This window comes from Drosophila sechellia, chromosome 3L (assembly GCF_004382195.2).
Source record: "Drosophila sechellia strain sech25 chromosome 3L, ASM438219v1, whole genome shotgun sequence".
Taxonomy (NCBI): Eukaryota; Metazoa; Arthropoda; class Insecta; order Diptera; family Drosophilidae; genus Drosophila; species Drosophila sechellia.
Window position 1 is genome coordinate 9,717,193 of NC_045951.1, and position 15,742 is coordinate 9,732,934.

General features: G+C 43.1%; 5 protein-coding genes across 8 annotated transcripts in view; 4 read left to right on the plus strand and 1 right to left on the minus strand.

The window, feature by feature from the left end:
* Window positions 1–63: 63 nt before the first annotated feature.
* LOC6605126 (caspase Dronc) lies at window positions 64–2,553 on the plus strand. Its single transcript, XM_002029931.2, has 2 exons — window positions 64–878; window positions 1,295–2,553. The coding sequence occupies exons 1-2, from the start codon at window positions 432–434 to the stop codon at window positions 2,195–2,197; spliced, it is 1,350 nt and encodes a 449-aa protein (XP_002029967.1). The 5' UTR covers window positions 64–431; the 3' UTR covers window positions 2,198–2,553.
* On the minus strand, window positions 2,517–3,688 carry LOC6605127 (protein TSSC4). Its single transcript, XM_002029932.2, has 2 exons — window positions 3,108–3,688; window positions 2,517–3,043 (listed from the first exon to the last, which is right to left on the minus strand). Exons 1-2 carry the CDS (start codon window positions 3,414–3,416, stop codon window positions 2,651–2,653), a joined length of 702 nt encoding a protein of 233 aa, XP_002029968.1. The 5' UTR covers window positions 3,417–3,688; the 3' UTR covers window positions 2,517–2,650.
* A 70-nt stretch (window positions 3,689–3,758) lies between these two features.
* LOC6605129 (N-alpha-acetyltransferase daf-31) lies at window positions 3,759–5,478 on the plus strand. The gene is made up of 2 exons (XM_002029934.2): window positions 3,759–3,841; window positions 4,535–5,478. Exon 2 carries the CDS (start codon window positions 4,717–4,719, stop codon window positions 5,305–5,307), a length of 591 nt encoding a protein of 196 aa, XP_002029970.1. The 5' UTR covers window positions 3,759–3,841; window positions 4,535–4,716; the 3' UTR covers window positions 5,308–5,478.
* LOC6605128 (small integral membrane protein 13) lies at window positions 3,771–4,710 on the plus strand. 2 transcript variants are annotated; one of them, XM_032718116.1, is made up of 3 exons: window positions 3,771–3,841; window positions 4,336–4,442; window positions 4,535–4,710. In XM_032718116.1, exons 2-3 carry the CDS (start codon window positions 4,364–4,366, stop codon window positions 4,690–4,692), a joined length of 237 nt encoding a protein of 78 aa, XP_032574007.1. In that variant the 5' UTR covers window positions 3,771–3,841; window positions 4,336–4,363; the 3' UTR covers window positions 4,693–4,710. The 2 variants fall into 2 exon arrangements, with proteins under 2 accessions (XP_032574007.1, XP_002029969.1); XM_002029933.2 differs by lacking the exon at window positions 3,771–3,841 and having other exon boundaries at window positions 4,200–4,442.
* Window positions 5,479–6,149: 671 nt separating the features above from the next.
* The window catches only part of LOC6605131 (kin of IRRE-like protein 2), a 156,437-nt gene continuing 146,844 nt past the window's right edge, over window positions 6,150–15,742 (plus strand). For all 3 annotated transcript variants that reach the window (XM_032717580.1, XM_032717578.1, XM_032717579.1), the window contains exon 1: window positions 6,150–7,318. The gene's annotated coding sequence lies outside the window, so the exon portion shown is untranslated. The remainder of the gene's footprint in view (window positions 7,319–15,742) is intronic.

A 15,742-nucleotide genomic window follows, 5' to 3' on the forward strand; every position in this document is an offset into this window, starting at 1 on the left:
CCCACACGCGTTCTATGGTAATAATGGCGCACCCGCAACCAGCCACACCAATCCCAAAGTTCCATTTATTAGTTTAGTGGCTAGTTTGGCGGCGCGAAACGCTCGAAGGTCCTTTTGTTTCGAAAGAAATCTTATTCGAAGATCCTCGATCCTGCGAGGATCGTCTAGTGCAATATATAGACTAGTTAATTTACTTTTGGAAAAATAAGGACACCAGCAGGGCCGCCGATTTGTGCGCCTCTCTTGAAAGTCGCAGAACAAAAACAACGACGACAACAACAAAGCGGAGACAAAGAAAAACTAGCGAGAAACAGAAAACCTTGGAGGTGACTCACTGCCAATATCACTGCCAATTGGAGACTGATCACGGCATCCATCCTTGGCGCTCCCAATAAGCGGAGTCACCGGAACGCGTGGAAACCATATCCGGAATGCAGCCGCCGGAGCGCGAGATTGGAATGCCGAAGAGGCATCGCGAGCATATACGCAAGAATCTGGATACGCTGGTTGAGTGGACGAACTACGAGCGTCTGGCAATGGAGTGCGTGCGCCAGGGCATCCTATCCGATCAGATGCTTAGAAATACGGAGGATCTCAATGGCAAGCCATTCAACATGGACGAGAAGGATGTGCGTGCGGAGCAGCATCGCAGGCTCCTCATGAAGATCACCCAGCGTGGTCCGACCGCCTACAATCAGCTGATCAATGCACTGCGCAATATCAATTGTCTGGATGCGGCCGTTCTATTGGAATCCGTGGATGAGTCCGATTCAAGGCCACCCTTTATCTCGCTAAACGAACGGAGAACCAGCCGGAAGTCGGCCGATATTGTGGACACGCCTACAGCAGAAGCCTGCGAAGGACCCTGCGTTAGCAAGGTAATGAAAATGAAACACTCAGATGTTCAACAGGTTCATTTTGTAACGAAATGCTTTGATGGTGAAATTGCGGCTCAGCGGGTTTATTGACCCTGATTCCTACAAAAACCAGTATTTGTTTTTAATTTTTTTTTAGGTTTGCTTACATGAGTAATTCGTATTGAATTACTACTTCTTTCAGAAGTTAATTCGTGTATGAGATACTTGTTATCAATTTGGTGCGAAGCATGAATCACATCCATTTTACTTACCTATCCCAATTATTCTTTCAGTAGGTTTTGTTTTTGATTATTTGCTGGCAGCTGTGTTAATATAGCACTAGTTTCCTATGCCAGATTGAACTGAAAATTAATATATAGTTAGTTTATAAACCTTATCTTTATTGTTCTTTGTTCTCTCTTTCTCTCCCACCAAAGCCGCGGAACGATCCGCTGTGTTCACTGACCCCTTATGTGGGGAGCGTTGACGGTGACCAACGCAAGGTAAAAAAATCGAAGAAGATACACTATGCCACCAGTGCCATAGTGGGCACATATGAGATGCAATCGCGTTGGAACCGCGGCGTTTTGCTAATGGTTAACATAATGGACTTTCCGGATCCAGACCTCCAACGGTTGGGAGCCAAAGAGGACAGCAACTCGTTGATTCACTTGTTTCGCGAACTGGATTTTACGATTTTCGCCTATGGGAACGTGAACCAGCATCAGTTCTTTGAACTTCTCACAACGTTGACCTCCTCGTCGTATGTGCAGAAGACCGAGTGTTTCGTGATGGTACTCATGACACACGGCAATCGTGTGAAGGGGATAGATAAGGTGGCGTTTTGCGATGGATCTGTGGTCGATATGCAGGAGATCAAAGACCACTTCCAGTCGAACAAATGTCCTTTTTTGGTGAACAAGCCGAAGGTGCTTATATTTCCCTTTTGCCGCGGCGATGAATATGATTTGGGCCACCCAAAGAGTCTCATGGAGCCAGTGTATACGTCGCAACAGAAGGAGTTGCCTGAAACCCAGACGGAGAGCATATCCAGCCCGAGAACCAATGTGCCAACTCTTGCCGACACTCTTTGGTGCTATGCCAATACGCCGGGCTATGTTACCCACCGCGAAACCGACACGGGCAGCTGGTACATCCAGAAATTTTGCCAAGTGATGGCCGATCATGCCCATGACACAGACCTCGAGGATATCCTAAAGATGACGCACGCTTCCGTGGGTGACAAACGCAGCAAGAAAGGTTCCATGCAGACAGGTGCCTATGATAATCTTGGCTTCAACAAGAAACTCTACTTCAATCCCGGGTTCTACGTCGATTAGTCGCCGCCACTGGTCATTTCATCATTCCGGATGCATTTTTAAACGCATTTATGTTCTTATCGTCGCATTTATGTATGTCCTTTAGATTATGTGTTCTGTGCTCGCGTGCTATAAATGTTTATATTGTAACAAATACTCCTCCAAGTATTCTTCGAATACGTATTGCGTACCTCATTTGGATGTACGAAATTATGTAATTTATGTGATAACTGCCAGAAATCTACAAATATTACAATTCCAGTATATACACAGCCAGATTTTTGAAATCGAACAATTAGGCAATATGTAAAGCAATTTTCCAGTCTGATTTTTGAGTGTGTACACTTACGAAATAAACGATTATATTTCTCGACAAACCGAAGTTTGTATATAATAAAAATCTATTTACATTTCTAAAATTGTATGGGGACACTAGTTATTATAAAATATAATCTTAGGATCATACATTTTAACCTAATCATCCTGCTCATCCTCCTCCGCCAAGTGGGACAGTTGTAGTTTTCCCGCTGCACGGCTCTGGTCCGATTTGGTTTTGGATTTCCTTTGTTTCTGCGGCTTTTGGCCAATTACATACTCCGGCATCACCAGCTTGCAACCTCTTAACTGCGGCTTATCCAGCTCCACATCCTCCACCTCCTGCTGTTTGAGGGTCTTGAGCTTGCGGCTAAGTTTGCTGGTCCTCTTGAACTCGATCTTGCCATCTGTAGGTGGAGATTCGTTGTCTACGCCCTCAGCCTCGCGCTGTGCATCCATTTGCCGCAGAAAGGACAAGGCGGCGGCGGAGTTGCTCTGCTCGGAAATGTCCACATCGGACAGGGAGTACTTCTTCCATTTGTGCGGGTTTACCTAGAGAGTAGGTCAAACGTTTAGGGGAGGGGGGACAATTAAATGCAGAGGGATGGTCTGTAACCTGGTAATCTGGCGTTTTTCTTGGCTTCAAGCAGCGTCCAATGGGAAGTTCGGGCTTCTTGAAAATGCTCTCCTTGCCGCGCATTCGTCGCAGTCTGCCATCCTCCGCATCGAGGCCAGTGTCAATGCTGCGACCCTGGCGGTAGTTCATCACCTGTCCGGATCCGTTTCCGGATTTGTTTCCTCGATCGAGAGCGTTGATGGAAAACGCCTTGGCCTTGCTCTGATCCAAGGCAGTTCCCCGCAACTCTTTGCTCGCATCGTCGAGACATGCGAATAGAGCGTCTCGTTTGGCCGAAAATTCCTGCATTTTACTTAGTTAAACAGCACAAATGGCATTTGTTTAATTGCGTTGCGTTTTCCCAGGTAAATTTGTTTGCTGCAAATCAGCTGTTTCGACAGTTACCGTTTTGTGTTTTCATCTATTATTTTAGTAGCGTGCAGTATTTTTTGCCTGTTAAGGCAGCTATTAAAAAATGTCTTTTACAATGTATTAGTCTATAGTATGTAAGTTAACTAGCATCATAGGGTTAAAAAACTTTTTAATCGCGAATTTACAGCTTTGAATTTATCCAATTCTATTTCAATATAGTAGCAGTATGATTGGTATTCTCTGCAAACTGAGATATCGTGGTTTTTCGACCCACGCAAACTCTGGTCAGACTGGTGCCGGTGTATAAACTTAGTGTGCAAGAAGTGTGCTCATTCGCGAGTATAAATAAATTAAACAGCCAGGTGGATATTGAATAAAACTAACCCAAAGGCGGGACCATGTATATAGTGTGCCTGTCGAAAAGAACGATTCATCGAACTGCTTCTATTAAAAAGGGCTTACAGACAGCTTAGTGGAACTTCTAACCCCATGTGGTTTTTGGTGGCAGCTCAAGTCACTTGTGCTAGGGTCTTTTAAATCAATGTTAAATCTAGAAAAGCAGAAGTTTTCGATTAACAAAAGAATATAAATATATTTGATTGCAATCTTTTTATGTGTGCTCATGTTAATTTTTGCAAATATCCCGTTTCTTACCACAAAACGAGTACAAGATATTGTATCCCTGGTTTCATTCAGTGTTGAATAGCGAACACACCCAGTTTACAGCTGTTCTTTATTGTGATAGCAATCCAAATAGGGAGAAAAAACATTTAATTCGCTGCTGGAAACCAAAATTAAACCCTTTGAAAAGTAGTTTTATTATTTTCAACTTCCATTTATGGTTTCATGTTTATAGTTTCCTGATTTCGTACTACCCCGTTAGAATGTCCCTGCAAACGGGCTTGGCTTTCATTTTCACCATATTAGCCTCTGTTAGTATCGTCGCAGCAATTATTTTGTTGGGTAAGCAGGCGCCCGCAGACGATCACGTTATATTGGAATGAAATTTCTAAGATCCGAGCAACAACTCATATGGAAATTTGACTATTTTACAGGCTGGTTCCTCATCTGGAAGGCGTTTCTATCGAAATTTCGTCTGGTTCGCGAGCTGTTGGGTCAGGAGGAGCCGGAGGATCAGCAACCCCTTGCTTGGGATCACCAGAATCAACAGCCACACCAGCACGGCAGAGCCAGGAAAGCTCGCCGAGACTAGGAAGCACATCTATACAGCCTCACCATGAACATACGCTGCGCAAAACCGGAAGACCTAATGACCATGCAGCACTGCAATCTGCTGTGCCTGCCCGAAAACTACCAGATGAAATACTACTTTTACCACGGTCTAACCTGGCCACAGCTTAGCTACGTGGCCGTCGACGACAAGGGCGCTATTGTGGGCTATGTCCTGGCCAAGATGGAGGAGCCGGAGCCTAATGAGGAGAGCCGCCATGGGCACATCACCTCGCTAGCGGTCAAGCGTTCCTATCGGCGATTGGGCCTGGCCCAGAAGCTCATGAATCAGGCCTCTCAGGCGATGGTCGAGTGCTTCAATGCCCAGTACGTGTCCCTGCACGTGAGGAAGAGCAATCGGGCTGCCCTGAACCTCTACACCAACGCCCTCAAGTTCAAGATCATTGAGGTGGAGCCCAAGTACTATGCCGATGGCGAGGATGCTTATGCCATGCGACGCGACCTCAGCGAGTTTGCCGACGAGGATCAAGCCAAGGCTGCCAAGCAGTCGGGCGAGGAGGAGGAGAAGGCGGTCCACAGATCCGGCGGGCACGGCCACTCGCACAACCACAGCGGTCACGATGGCCATTGTTGCTGAACACTTTCGCTGCCGGCGCATGCTGGTTTCGACGTTTTTTGCATTTTTGTGCATTAGGGTTTTGTAATTAATTAACAATATAAAACGTAACTAAAATTAAAACAAAAGTAATGACAAAAAGAGAATGTTTTTATCAATAAAGGGTTTGAAGGCCAACCAGTAATAATAAAACTTTTTACGGCTTCTGTTTCTAATTGGCAATCTAAAATGCATCAATACAATAATATTTTTGCCAATTTGAATATTCATCTACTAAGACTAATTTTAGATTTTATATTGAGTAAAGTTTTAGAAGAGAGTGGTTTTCTAAAACTTGGTATTTCTGAACTCTTAAAATAATTTATAAAATCTACCATTCTTTTGTGCTAGAGCTCTGGTTAACCCAAGTATATTGATGCCAAATGTGGGTTAAAAAATGTGCGCTTATTGTAATGTGAAAAGTTTGTTGGCCCGAAAAGTTGGCCAAGCGGAAAGATGTCTTTATGTGCGAAGTGTTGACTTTCGCGCCAACTTTTGGGTGCCACTTCGCTATTCCATCAAGTTGTAGGTGTCGTGCTGGTGGAGAAACCTTTATGGCATATGAAAGTACCTAGCAACCGTTCCCACTAAACCGATTTTCCAGTAACGAAGCTTTATTATTTCTCAGTTTCCAGCGGCGAGCTCGTTTTGCGCATGCTCAGTGGAACATCTGCGGCAACAGCTGTTCGCTAGCCACGTGGAGTACGGTACTTTTCCGGATGGCGCCAAAGAGAGAGAGCGAAAGTACCGCAATCACAGCTGAGCTGAGATGCTGGCTTTTCGCGTATTTTCGCCGTTCTTAAACTCAGTTCGTGAGGCGCTGGCTGAGCAAAAACAACATGTATGCGGATGTTTTATCAGTTTTCGGCTAGCTACGTAAAATGTGCGCAACACCCAATCGGAACTACAGTTATTGTAGTGAAAAGTGCTAATAAAACCCTAACGGTAAAACCACTCTTTACAACGGAAGAAGAGGAAAAGCAAAGGAAGTACTGCTACTGCTGATGCGTTATAAAAAACTAACGGGAAATGACTGGCATTTATTATAATTGTGGAAAAAACGCGGAAACTACAAACAATAAACAATTCGTTAGTGAAAAGCACCGATAAGCATATGGAACTGTGAATGAGTTGAGTGTTAAACATAAAATAGGGAAAGTGCTTAAAGTTCCAACGGTAAACATACTTTATTGATGCGAAAGTTAAAGCTAATTGCTAACCCCAATCGAATGAGAAATGTCTGATTTTTATTATATTTGCGGGCTATAACGCCCTGGTAAATCAATAAAAGCCAGGGCACTTTAGCAAACCCTTCGGTTCGGGCAATCCTCAGAACCCCCAAAACGGTCACGGACATAAATGTAAGCGCTTTCGGTGTTGAAAAGCCAAAAAGCCGGCCAGTGGTTCAAAAAGCCGGAGAATGGAAGCCAAGCCTCTGCTCTTCTCGTGTTGTTATTGTCGAAACGGGGTCAAAAGTTCGTGTCTCACTCGCTAATTCAACCACACAAAAAAGCGCACACACACTCGCACACTCGTACACCACCCAGATAACGGTTCCTCAAGTGCAAGCAAAGACGCTGCGTCGCCCGTCTGGCAGAAGAAAAGCATGAAAAAAGCATAAGAAAAAGCATAGTAAACGCAGAAGAAAGGCAGACAAAAGCATTAGCCAAGTGCCAAGTAACTGAAAACTGCAGGCCTACCGAAACCAGGGGAAAACCCACATACAAACATACATATATATTTGGAAAACAACACCAAATCGCAGACAACAAACTAGGCCAATTCGCGAGGAAGCGGGGGAAAGCGCAATAGAAAAGTGCTCTGGAAATGAAGAGAAGTAAAATATAATAAAAATAAAACAATAGCAGTTCTCTGGCCATTTGTCAATGACTGGGCCACTCGCGTGACTGCCGATCCTCGGGGAAAGTGGAATAACTGCAGCTGCAACCAGACTCCAGACTACGGAACAAGGACTATTTCGAAAAATATTGTGGTAAGTCAAAAGGTACCTGCTACATTAAACCAATTATTGCTGAGTTTCCATCAAAATTGTATTGAGAAGAAAATATATAAAATGTTAGGCTGAATAACATAAATATTATCACATTTAAATAAAATGATATGCTATACATTTATGCAAGTAACCTAAAAAATCCATTCGCAGTAATTTGCCAAGAATTGCAGAAGTAACGCCAACAAATTCTTGGGTTATTTAAATATGGCTGTAATTTGAGCAAATGTCTCTTGAAAACTTATTTTCCCTTGATATGGAAATACACAGACTTCAGCGCACATGCTAACCGTACGAGAACTTTTCCTCACTTGTCAGCGGGAAGGCATATTTATTTATTTAAGCTTGCAGCGCCTTTTCCGCCTGCGCGGAAAACTTCAAAAGGCAACTCCACTATGTGTGGATGGTGTAATGACATTTTGTCAGCAGGATTATGCCAAATGCTGGCCTCCATCCTTACATCCCCACACCGCACCGCTGATGATGAGCCCCAAACATAACCATCGTCGTCGTCATCATTGTCTTTGTCACTGTCAACGCGTCTTGCATCTGTCAGTGGCAGCAGAAGCATCCGATCCCCAACCCCCAGTCCCCCAATCCACCCCACCCGCCAAGAAAACCATCCAAAAACCCATCCCATTTCGAAATTCTTGTTCATTCCTGGGGCTCGCATCATTTTTAAGCAAACATTTGCTGGAGCTTCAGTTCTGGTCCTTTCTTCACTTTGGCACTACTGGCTGTTTGTTCGTGTTGTTTCTGCTGCTCCCGTCAAGTGTTTACTACTTTTTGTGTGCTGTTCTGTGTGTTTTTGTTGCTGCCGGCTGGCGGTACGTGTTGGCTCACAAGATGTCAACAACTTTGCCTGCCACTCGCTGAAAAACGCCAGCTTTCTCTCGCAGAGCAGCGCAGGGCACCGCATCTGCTTTTGTTGTTTTTATGCTGCTTTTTCTGACCACGCTGATGAAATTTGCAATTTGATTAATTCGCTCCTTTCTAGCATTTCCTTAATTTTTAGAACATGAATAGAAATAAGAAAAGTATTGTCTTGAAGAAATTCAGATTTACATAGACAACGTATAACCTCCACCTAAAAGACAGAATTATTATTTTTTTATCCATAAGCTAGTTTTATAGGCAGACCACAGATTTAAAGAACTTTTACAAGATGCTTGTAGGATGGTTTAAGTAATAAGTTAACAAGACTTGAATCCCCATTGATCCACTGCACAGCAGTGTATCTGTGTTTTGGTTGCATAGGCGACAGGCGCAGCTGTCAAAATGCTTAGCAATGGCCACGTGGCATCCGTTGGCGTTTCCGCTTGCCATTTCCGTTTCCGCTGGCCTGCTCTCTGGCCCTCTCTCTCTGACGCAGGCAAGCAAAGGTGATTGATGGCCGCACTCGCACTACTAATTAAAGTTATTTAGCGAGTGCTCCTGGCCGTGGCCATTTTTCATTCCCGACGCGTTCTCGTTTTGTGCGGCTGTGGTCGTTCTACTCCAAGTGTTTATGGCTTCAATTCAATTAAACAACTGGGTCAGTTGTGGTCGCATTGGCACAAGGGCTTCCGCATCCGCATCCGCATCCGCATCCGGATCCGCATCCCCATCTATGGCGGGAATCAACTTTCAGCGGCGTAATTAATTCTCCGACTGGGCCATCGGAGGACAAAGACGCATCATAAGTAAGGCGGCGGCAAAACAAGAAATAGAGCTGCCAGCAAATTGCATTTATAATTCAGTTACTCGAAATTAAATATTTCTTTCAATGAGCCCCTCGTAAAAGGCGACTCCAGTAAATGAACGGCATGGAAATGCCATTTAACCATCGTTCTCACTGTGCATATTGTATATTTTAATATGTAAATCCTTCTTGAATGGCGATGATTGCAAGGATGGTTCTTTTAAATCCTTTAAATCGCAGCCCAATGCATTTATTGCTGTCAATAGTTCTCGGCTGGCCGGATTCAAAGGAATATCGGCGATACTCATTATACATTTTTGCTCCATTTATAAAGTTCTCAAAATCAACTCCGCAATCGGATTCCCTGAATGCACGTGTGGCTGGGCCCAAGGAACGATTGCCACAATCGAAAAGTTTTGCATACTGCGCAAACATTTTCTCAGAACTTATTTACAGAAACAAGGAACGAGGATGCTGTGCTGCCACAACATGAAAAGTTATTAACGAGTGCGAATATAGTATGTAAGTTCTTGAAACGCTGCTGCAAAGGACACGAGCTGTAAAATCTGAATTTTTACTAAGGAAGGGGGCATGTTCATTAAAAGTTGACCCTTATGCCTTCAAGACGTATAAGGTTATTAGGTTTTCTGCTTTTGCAAAAAGCAAAGCAAATTACATGTTCTTAGGATGCGGTAAATGGCGGTATGGTGTACCTCTTCGAGGCAATTGTTAAAGTTTTTGGGATTACTGACTAAATTCTTAAAAATAATATAATAATTTGAAGCAATATTTTCATTTAAATTATTATATATTTACTGGCACCTTTTTGAATATTAATATGTTTAGATAATGATATTTTTTCTTATTATGTTTGTAGCTTGACTATTTCCGTACTAGTTTCGACTTCACAAGTTACCGCCAAGGAGTTACTTTTTGGGGTTCGACTGTCTGTCTGCATGCCCCATTGATTTTTCCAATCACTGTCCACTTTGTTTCAATTTATAAGGTTCTTTATCTGGACCGTAGGAGCCACAACTACACCCAATTCGCCATTCTTCCTTTGTTTATGCGATGGTATTTATTTTTTTTCCGGTTCCGCCATGTTTTCCTGCATCCCCTGCGGAGTTCTTGTTCCCCCATAAAATATTATTTTTTATTGCTGCTCCATCAAGCGAGCGAAAATCAAAATATAAAAAAAGCAAAAAAATCAACAAAAATTCGAGCAGCTTGAGCAACACATAATTTTGCAGCAATGAATTGAAAGTTTAAGTTTAATATTTATCTGCCATCGATTTAATTGTCAGGCAAAATATGCCCCTGGGGGAGTCGAGTGCGAAACTTTCCTTGGGGCAGGCAAAAGTTTTTGGCCGGCCAAAGTTGATCAATGAAATTAAAAAGATTTATGATTTTTGGCCGACCGAAAGTTGCCGATGAACGAATGAATCCCCATACAAAGGCCCGAAAATCCCGGGTGCGAATCTCAGAAGCCCAGAATCTTTGCAAAACAATCAGCAGCAATGTCCTGCTGGGATGGAAAGTTTCTGCTTGCCGGCGAAAGTGTCATCCCAGTTGGGTCCTTCGGATATTATTTTGAATTGCGCTCATTTCGGTTAATGGACGAACCCAGGTTGAGCAATAAAATGGGCGACCAAAATGAAACTTCTTATAATCATCATCGGTTCGAAGCACAAAGCGCATTATTTTCTATTACAATCGAAGGGTCGGTCTACGGTCTAAAATAAAAATGGGTGACCGAAATAGAAAAGGAGAAATTATGTTAATTTAAAGTGAAGTCTCAATAACGAGTGTCAAACTCAAGTGTCCGAAAGTGTTTAAATCTGACAAAGGTCCTCCGTACTCAAGCGCCGGGTTCAACAAAGGCCTTAACCCCTTGATGCCCCGAATATTCCAAGAGGTCTGTGCAAATTTCCGACTGCGCCCTCTGACTTGCTGTCTGTTTACACTAGATTTCGAGGCCCCAAGTTGGCCAACAAGGACCCCATCGTGGCCCACACTTTGGTCCACAATTAAGGCTCGGTCACGCTAATTTCTGCTGCTCAATGCTGTGTCAATGCCGTTGCAGCCACGCCCATAAATTGGGACACCGCCCCCGGTTTCACGTGCACTTGTTTGTCCGGCTTGAGCCTTTAAATTAAATTTAAGCAGGCCGACGAGGATAAGGGCATTGCCTCGTGCTAGGCTAAGCAAACGGGGGCGGTCTGCCAGATGTTTCTTTAATACACTGTTACGCCCCCTTTCCTTTTTTTGGGCCACCTACTTCCGAAAACCAACCACTCATTCACCCACTGATAGCTGAAAGTGACAAAAAATAGAAAAAAAAAACAGAAAAAAATAAAGAAAATGGTTGTGGGTCTGAGGTGAAAAAATAAACACGCAACTCTCTCGATGCTGTTTGGTTGAGCACAAAACAAGCAAGACTTCGGTTATCGCTGGTGTCACAGTTAACGTCGAGTACACTGCGAGAAACTTAAAGAAGTGACCCAAAAGGAAAACATCTTTTCCATGTATATATACTTTGAATCATTGTTTCAAATCGCTTTGATTGCAAAATTTTTCGAGTTAGTTATGATCTTTAGTGGTAATTTCCTAAAAAAGTAATAGCTACACATCATTTTTCTGAGTGCAGCCGTATCTCTTCATTCAATCGTTTCGTGAAAACTTAATTTAAGCGATTTTCCACACTATGAACCTCTAAGATGTATTTGATTCAACCGACTGGATTAACTTACGCAAGCAGATGAGCTGCTCAAGTGACGTTATCATTGGGCGTTCATCCGCTCGATGCGCGATTTTCTCGCTGTGCATGATCTAGGCCCACCTATGCGACATGGCCATGGCCATTACATGACCCGCATCGCATCCCATCAAGCGGCGGGTGTCGTTTGCCTTTTGGCAGCGAGAAAAAAAAAGAAAACAACACGCCTTGGCAAAATGTAAACAACGTAAATGGAAATGGCGTTGAGCAGGGAAAAAAGTGTCGCATTGAAGCCATGTTTTTTTTTGTTTGGTCGCTCCTCTTTTATTCAGCTTTTCCGAGTTTTCCACTCCGTACTCGGCTATTCCTTATTCGATTGCTCTTGAGCTCCATGCCTGCTGTCAAAGGCGCTTGCCAGTCAAATCAAATGCTCAATTTGCGCGAATATTGCTTATACGCCGCGTTGCCGGCCGGCGTTGCAACTAGAAATGGAGGAAAGGGAGTGGAAAATCCCCGGCTCTTGTGGCGCGCAAAAGGGAATTCCCAAACACCGAAATTAGTTGGCAACTTTTGGCGCAAAAGTAATTGGGAAAATCAGTGTGAAACTGATGACTCCATACAGTGCAATAAGCTGCAACGCCGAAATTGGTTTGTGGTACGTTCTGGGCAGAAAATGTTTACCCGATTTATTGACACTCACCTGTCCGAAATGTTCAAAAACTATTTCGGGGGTAAACGCCATGGAATTTCACCTTCTCTGGCAGCAGTTAATTAAAATTTAGTTTTCGATTCGGTTGTATGCTGGGCAAATGTTTAGACCAAATATGAATGGGGTAGTTGGTTGGTTGTCAATAGGTATTATTGGACCATCGGGTGCAACTTGATTATGACCAAATATTGTCTAAAACGCATTACCGTCCGGAGTTTGCACATCGCGAGTGAATATTTACATTAATTAAAAGAAGACAGGCCACACGAGGAAAGTCAAATGTCAACAGGACCGCAAATTAATTTGTAAAAAAAATATTTATTTCAGCATTTGTGCTGTTTAAGGGTATTAATACCCTGTGATCAGCTGAAGCAGTTTGACTAGTCGGGATAAGCTTTCAATTAAAGGAAAATGTTAAAGTCCAAAAGTAAAAGCCGGTAAAAAGTAGCAGCAGAAAATTATCTTAAGCTGCTTACTGCTTTTTGTTGCCTCGAAAGCATTTGAAGTTCCTTCAAGACTTACGTTGATTCGACAAATTTGCAAACTGAAAATTTCCCAATTAACAATGATGGTGTTTATGTCATTAAGGAGATCGTCTTATGTGCACATGAACGATAATCCAATTAAATTGGTTTCGATTCGAATTTCCCTTTAATATTTAAGCTCGTTAACTATTTAAAGTGTGGATAAATGTTTTGAAAAATGTGTAATACGATTCTAGCTTAAGAACTCAGCTCGTGTGGGGGGTATCAATTGTTCGAGACTCGCGAGGGGATGAAATAATTCCGACTTGTTTTATTTTATTCCTTTTCGCCTTTTGTGTCTGCTTTATGCTAATGCCATGCTGGCTGTTGCCTGTGGACGCTGCCATAAAATGTGCTGATACACAGAGGAGGGGGTTGGTTGCTGGCTAAGAAGGGGGAGGGGGAAATAGGGGCTGAAGGCGTGGCGTGGGGGCTGGCGGCGGTCAGGGGGCGGGGACGCTTTGGGGCCGAAGCAGCGGGCAACAAGCGAGTGTTTGTAACTTTGCATTTAAAAAAGCATTATGCTAAAATCAGCCTACGGCCACAGTCAGCATCCCAAAAGGCAAATAGGGAAAATCGGGAAAGCGTGGAAAATCGTAGAGGGAGCAGGACGGAGCAGGACGGAAAGAGAGAGAGAGAGAGAGAGATAGAGAGATGATGTGCAATTAGATTTCCGCTAAAGCGGATTTCGCGATATCGCGTGACTTGGGCCGCCAACAATTCACAGTCAAAATACATGGAAAGAAATTCAATGCACATTGGATTGCAAATATTTAGATTTTAAAAACTATTTCTGAAAAAAAGAAAATGGTTGTTTTTTTTTTAAATGTAGTTGTTTTAGATTTGTTAAGTATTATTATGATTTAATTGAACATATTATTTATGCACGATTTAAAAGAAAAGCTAAAAGCTTGGAACTTAACAAAAAGTATGGTTGCATTCTCTTAGGGAATTTATTTAAAAAGTCAATAATAAATTAATTGTTAAATGTTTTTGAAACAGTTTACCCAATATTATTTCCAGTGCATAGATGCAGATAGCAAACTAGCAGCAGTAGCGTTGCTTTTGGATTATATTTAAAAATCAGAGCGCAAAATTGTACAAAATGACAACGACAGCTGGTGGGTTGCTCCGAAAGGGGGCGGTGAAATGGGGGCGTGGCATGGGGGAGCGGCTGAAAGGCGGCAGGCAAGCGTAAAATGAAAACAAGTTGCTGGGCGCGCATGTAGGACGACGACTGAAACCAGAATGGCAACAACAATTACAGCGACGACGACAATAGGAAATGACGACATGAATAACAAGAGCAGTGCGACGAGGGCTGGTGCTTTTCAGAGGGGGTAGTGAACGGGGGATGGGCTGGTTTTCGTGGGGGGTTAACTGGTGGGTGTGGGGCTGGCTAACAACTAAACACAGCAGGAGGCCCACAGGCGGCATCGCATCCATCGAATGATAACAGGCGCAAATATCAGGGATATTAAAAAAAGTCAAGCTGGGTGCAAATGTCTCACCAAAGGGGGGGAAGGGGTGTCGGCAAGTTAGAAGCACTGGGAAAAATGGGTTATCATTTAAGACAAATTCTTTATTTAAGCTATAACTTGTAAATTATAACAATGAAATATATTAAAATCTTTTAATTTTAAACATAGTGTAATTTTAACAACAGTTTTTGCAGTTGGAATACATTGATTTCCAGCATTAGAGTTTAATTTTTCTGAGTAAAAATGGTGTTAGAGTGTGGGAACCAAAAAAAACAGAAGCAAACACCAAGGCCCCTTTTGTCTTAGCCAAGTGGATGAGCGTGCCCTCCTTATTATGCCTTGTTGATGCGCGATAACATGGGGGCGGCTGTTTGCCAGAACGGAGGAGCAGGACGACTGGCCGGATCGGGATCAGAGTCAACCGATGGGGCCACAGAAAGCAACACTTTGCGTGACAATGCAAAACAAAGCGCGTGGGAACATAGGAGCGCTGTCGAAGATACTGGCGCCCAACAATGAGCGTAAATTAATGCGGATTCAAGATGAGACTGATGCTGATGCCGCTGGTGTAACTGATGCTGAATCCAGCCAACCCCTCCACCAGCCTGTATTTCCAGCACCGAGGGTGCCGGCAAGTGCTCCTCTTCAGATACGTTGACATGGACATAATGGCGCTCGAGGGCAGGACCTCCCTTTCGATTTCGCTTCTCAACCAACCACCCACCCAAGAGATTTTTAATGGGCCGGGCCATTGGGTCAAGCGGCAATTTGAATGGCCCGGGGCATAAAGTTTGCCTAATCTGTCTTTCAGATGGATCAAAGATGGACTACGGGTAATGAGGCGGCATATCGCTTGAGCGCCAACTAGTTTAGGGCTTTAACTCGGCTGATTTGAATTTTGAGATTTTCTTTAACTAGCTGGGCAAATAACATTAACATTAATTTTAAATTGATTTCACATTTTGATAAATCTTTACTTAGTTTGGAGCTCAAAGACACGACGCAAATGAGAAATTTTTATTAATACAAAATAATTGATTTGAATTCATTCAATTCGTACAGCAGCATAAAAAGCTTTTGGGGAAAAATGTTTTTTTTATGAATTTACTGTTTGGGGAGCAGAGAGATGATTTCTCTATTTATTTTTAACTCAAAAATTGGACGAAAATTACAAATGAGTTCCTGGAATTTTCATTAATTGGTAACGTTAAATGTCAATGTTTCCAAATTGAGCCCTGTTAGCTAATGAAATGTTTGCCAACCAACCTGACTAGTGGAGGCCATGGCGATCGAAA

Excerpts from the sequence above, each read along its gene's own strand:
- LOC6605126 (XM_002029931.2), top strand. The coding sequence starts at position 432 with ATGCAGCCGCCGGAGCGCGAGATTGGAATGCCGAAGAGGCATCGCGAG. Across the intron at positions 879-1,294 it reads AAGGACCCTGCGTTAGCAAG|CCGCGGAACGATCCGCTGTG; the intron begins GTAATGAAAATG and ends CTCCCACCAAAG.
- LOC6605127 (XM_002029932.2), bottom strand. The coding sequence starts at position 3,416 with ATGCAGGAATTTTCGGCCAAACGAGACGCTCTATTCGCATGTCTCGAC. Across the intron at positions 3,044-3,107 it reads GAAAAACGCCAGATTACCAG|GTAAACCCGCACAAATGGAA; the intron begins GTTACAGACCAT and ends CCTACTCTCTAG.
- LOC6605128 (XM_032718116.1), top strand. The coding sequence starts at position 4,364 with ATGTCCCTGCAAACGGGCTTGGCTTTCATTTTCACCATATTAGCCTCT. Across the intron at positions 4,443-4,534 it reads CGCAGCAATTATTTTGTTGG|GCTGGTTCCTCATCTGGAAG; the intron begins GTAAGCAGGCGC and ends ACTATTTTACAG.
- LOC6605129 (XM_002029934.2), top strand. The coding sequence starts at position 4,717 with ATGAACATACGCTGCGCAAAACCGGAAGACCTAATGACCATGCAGCAC.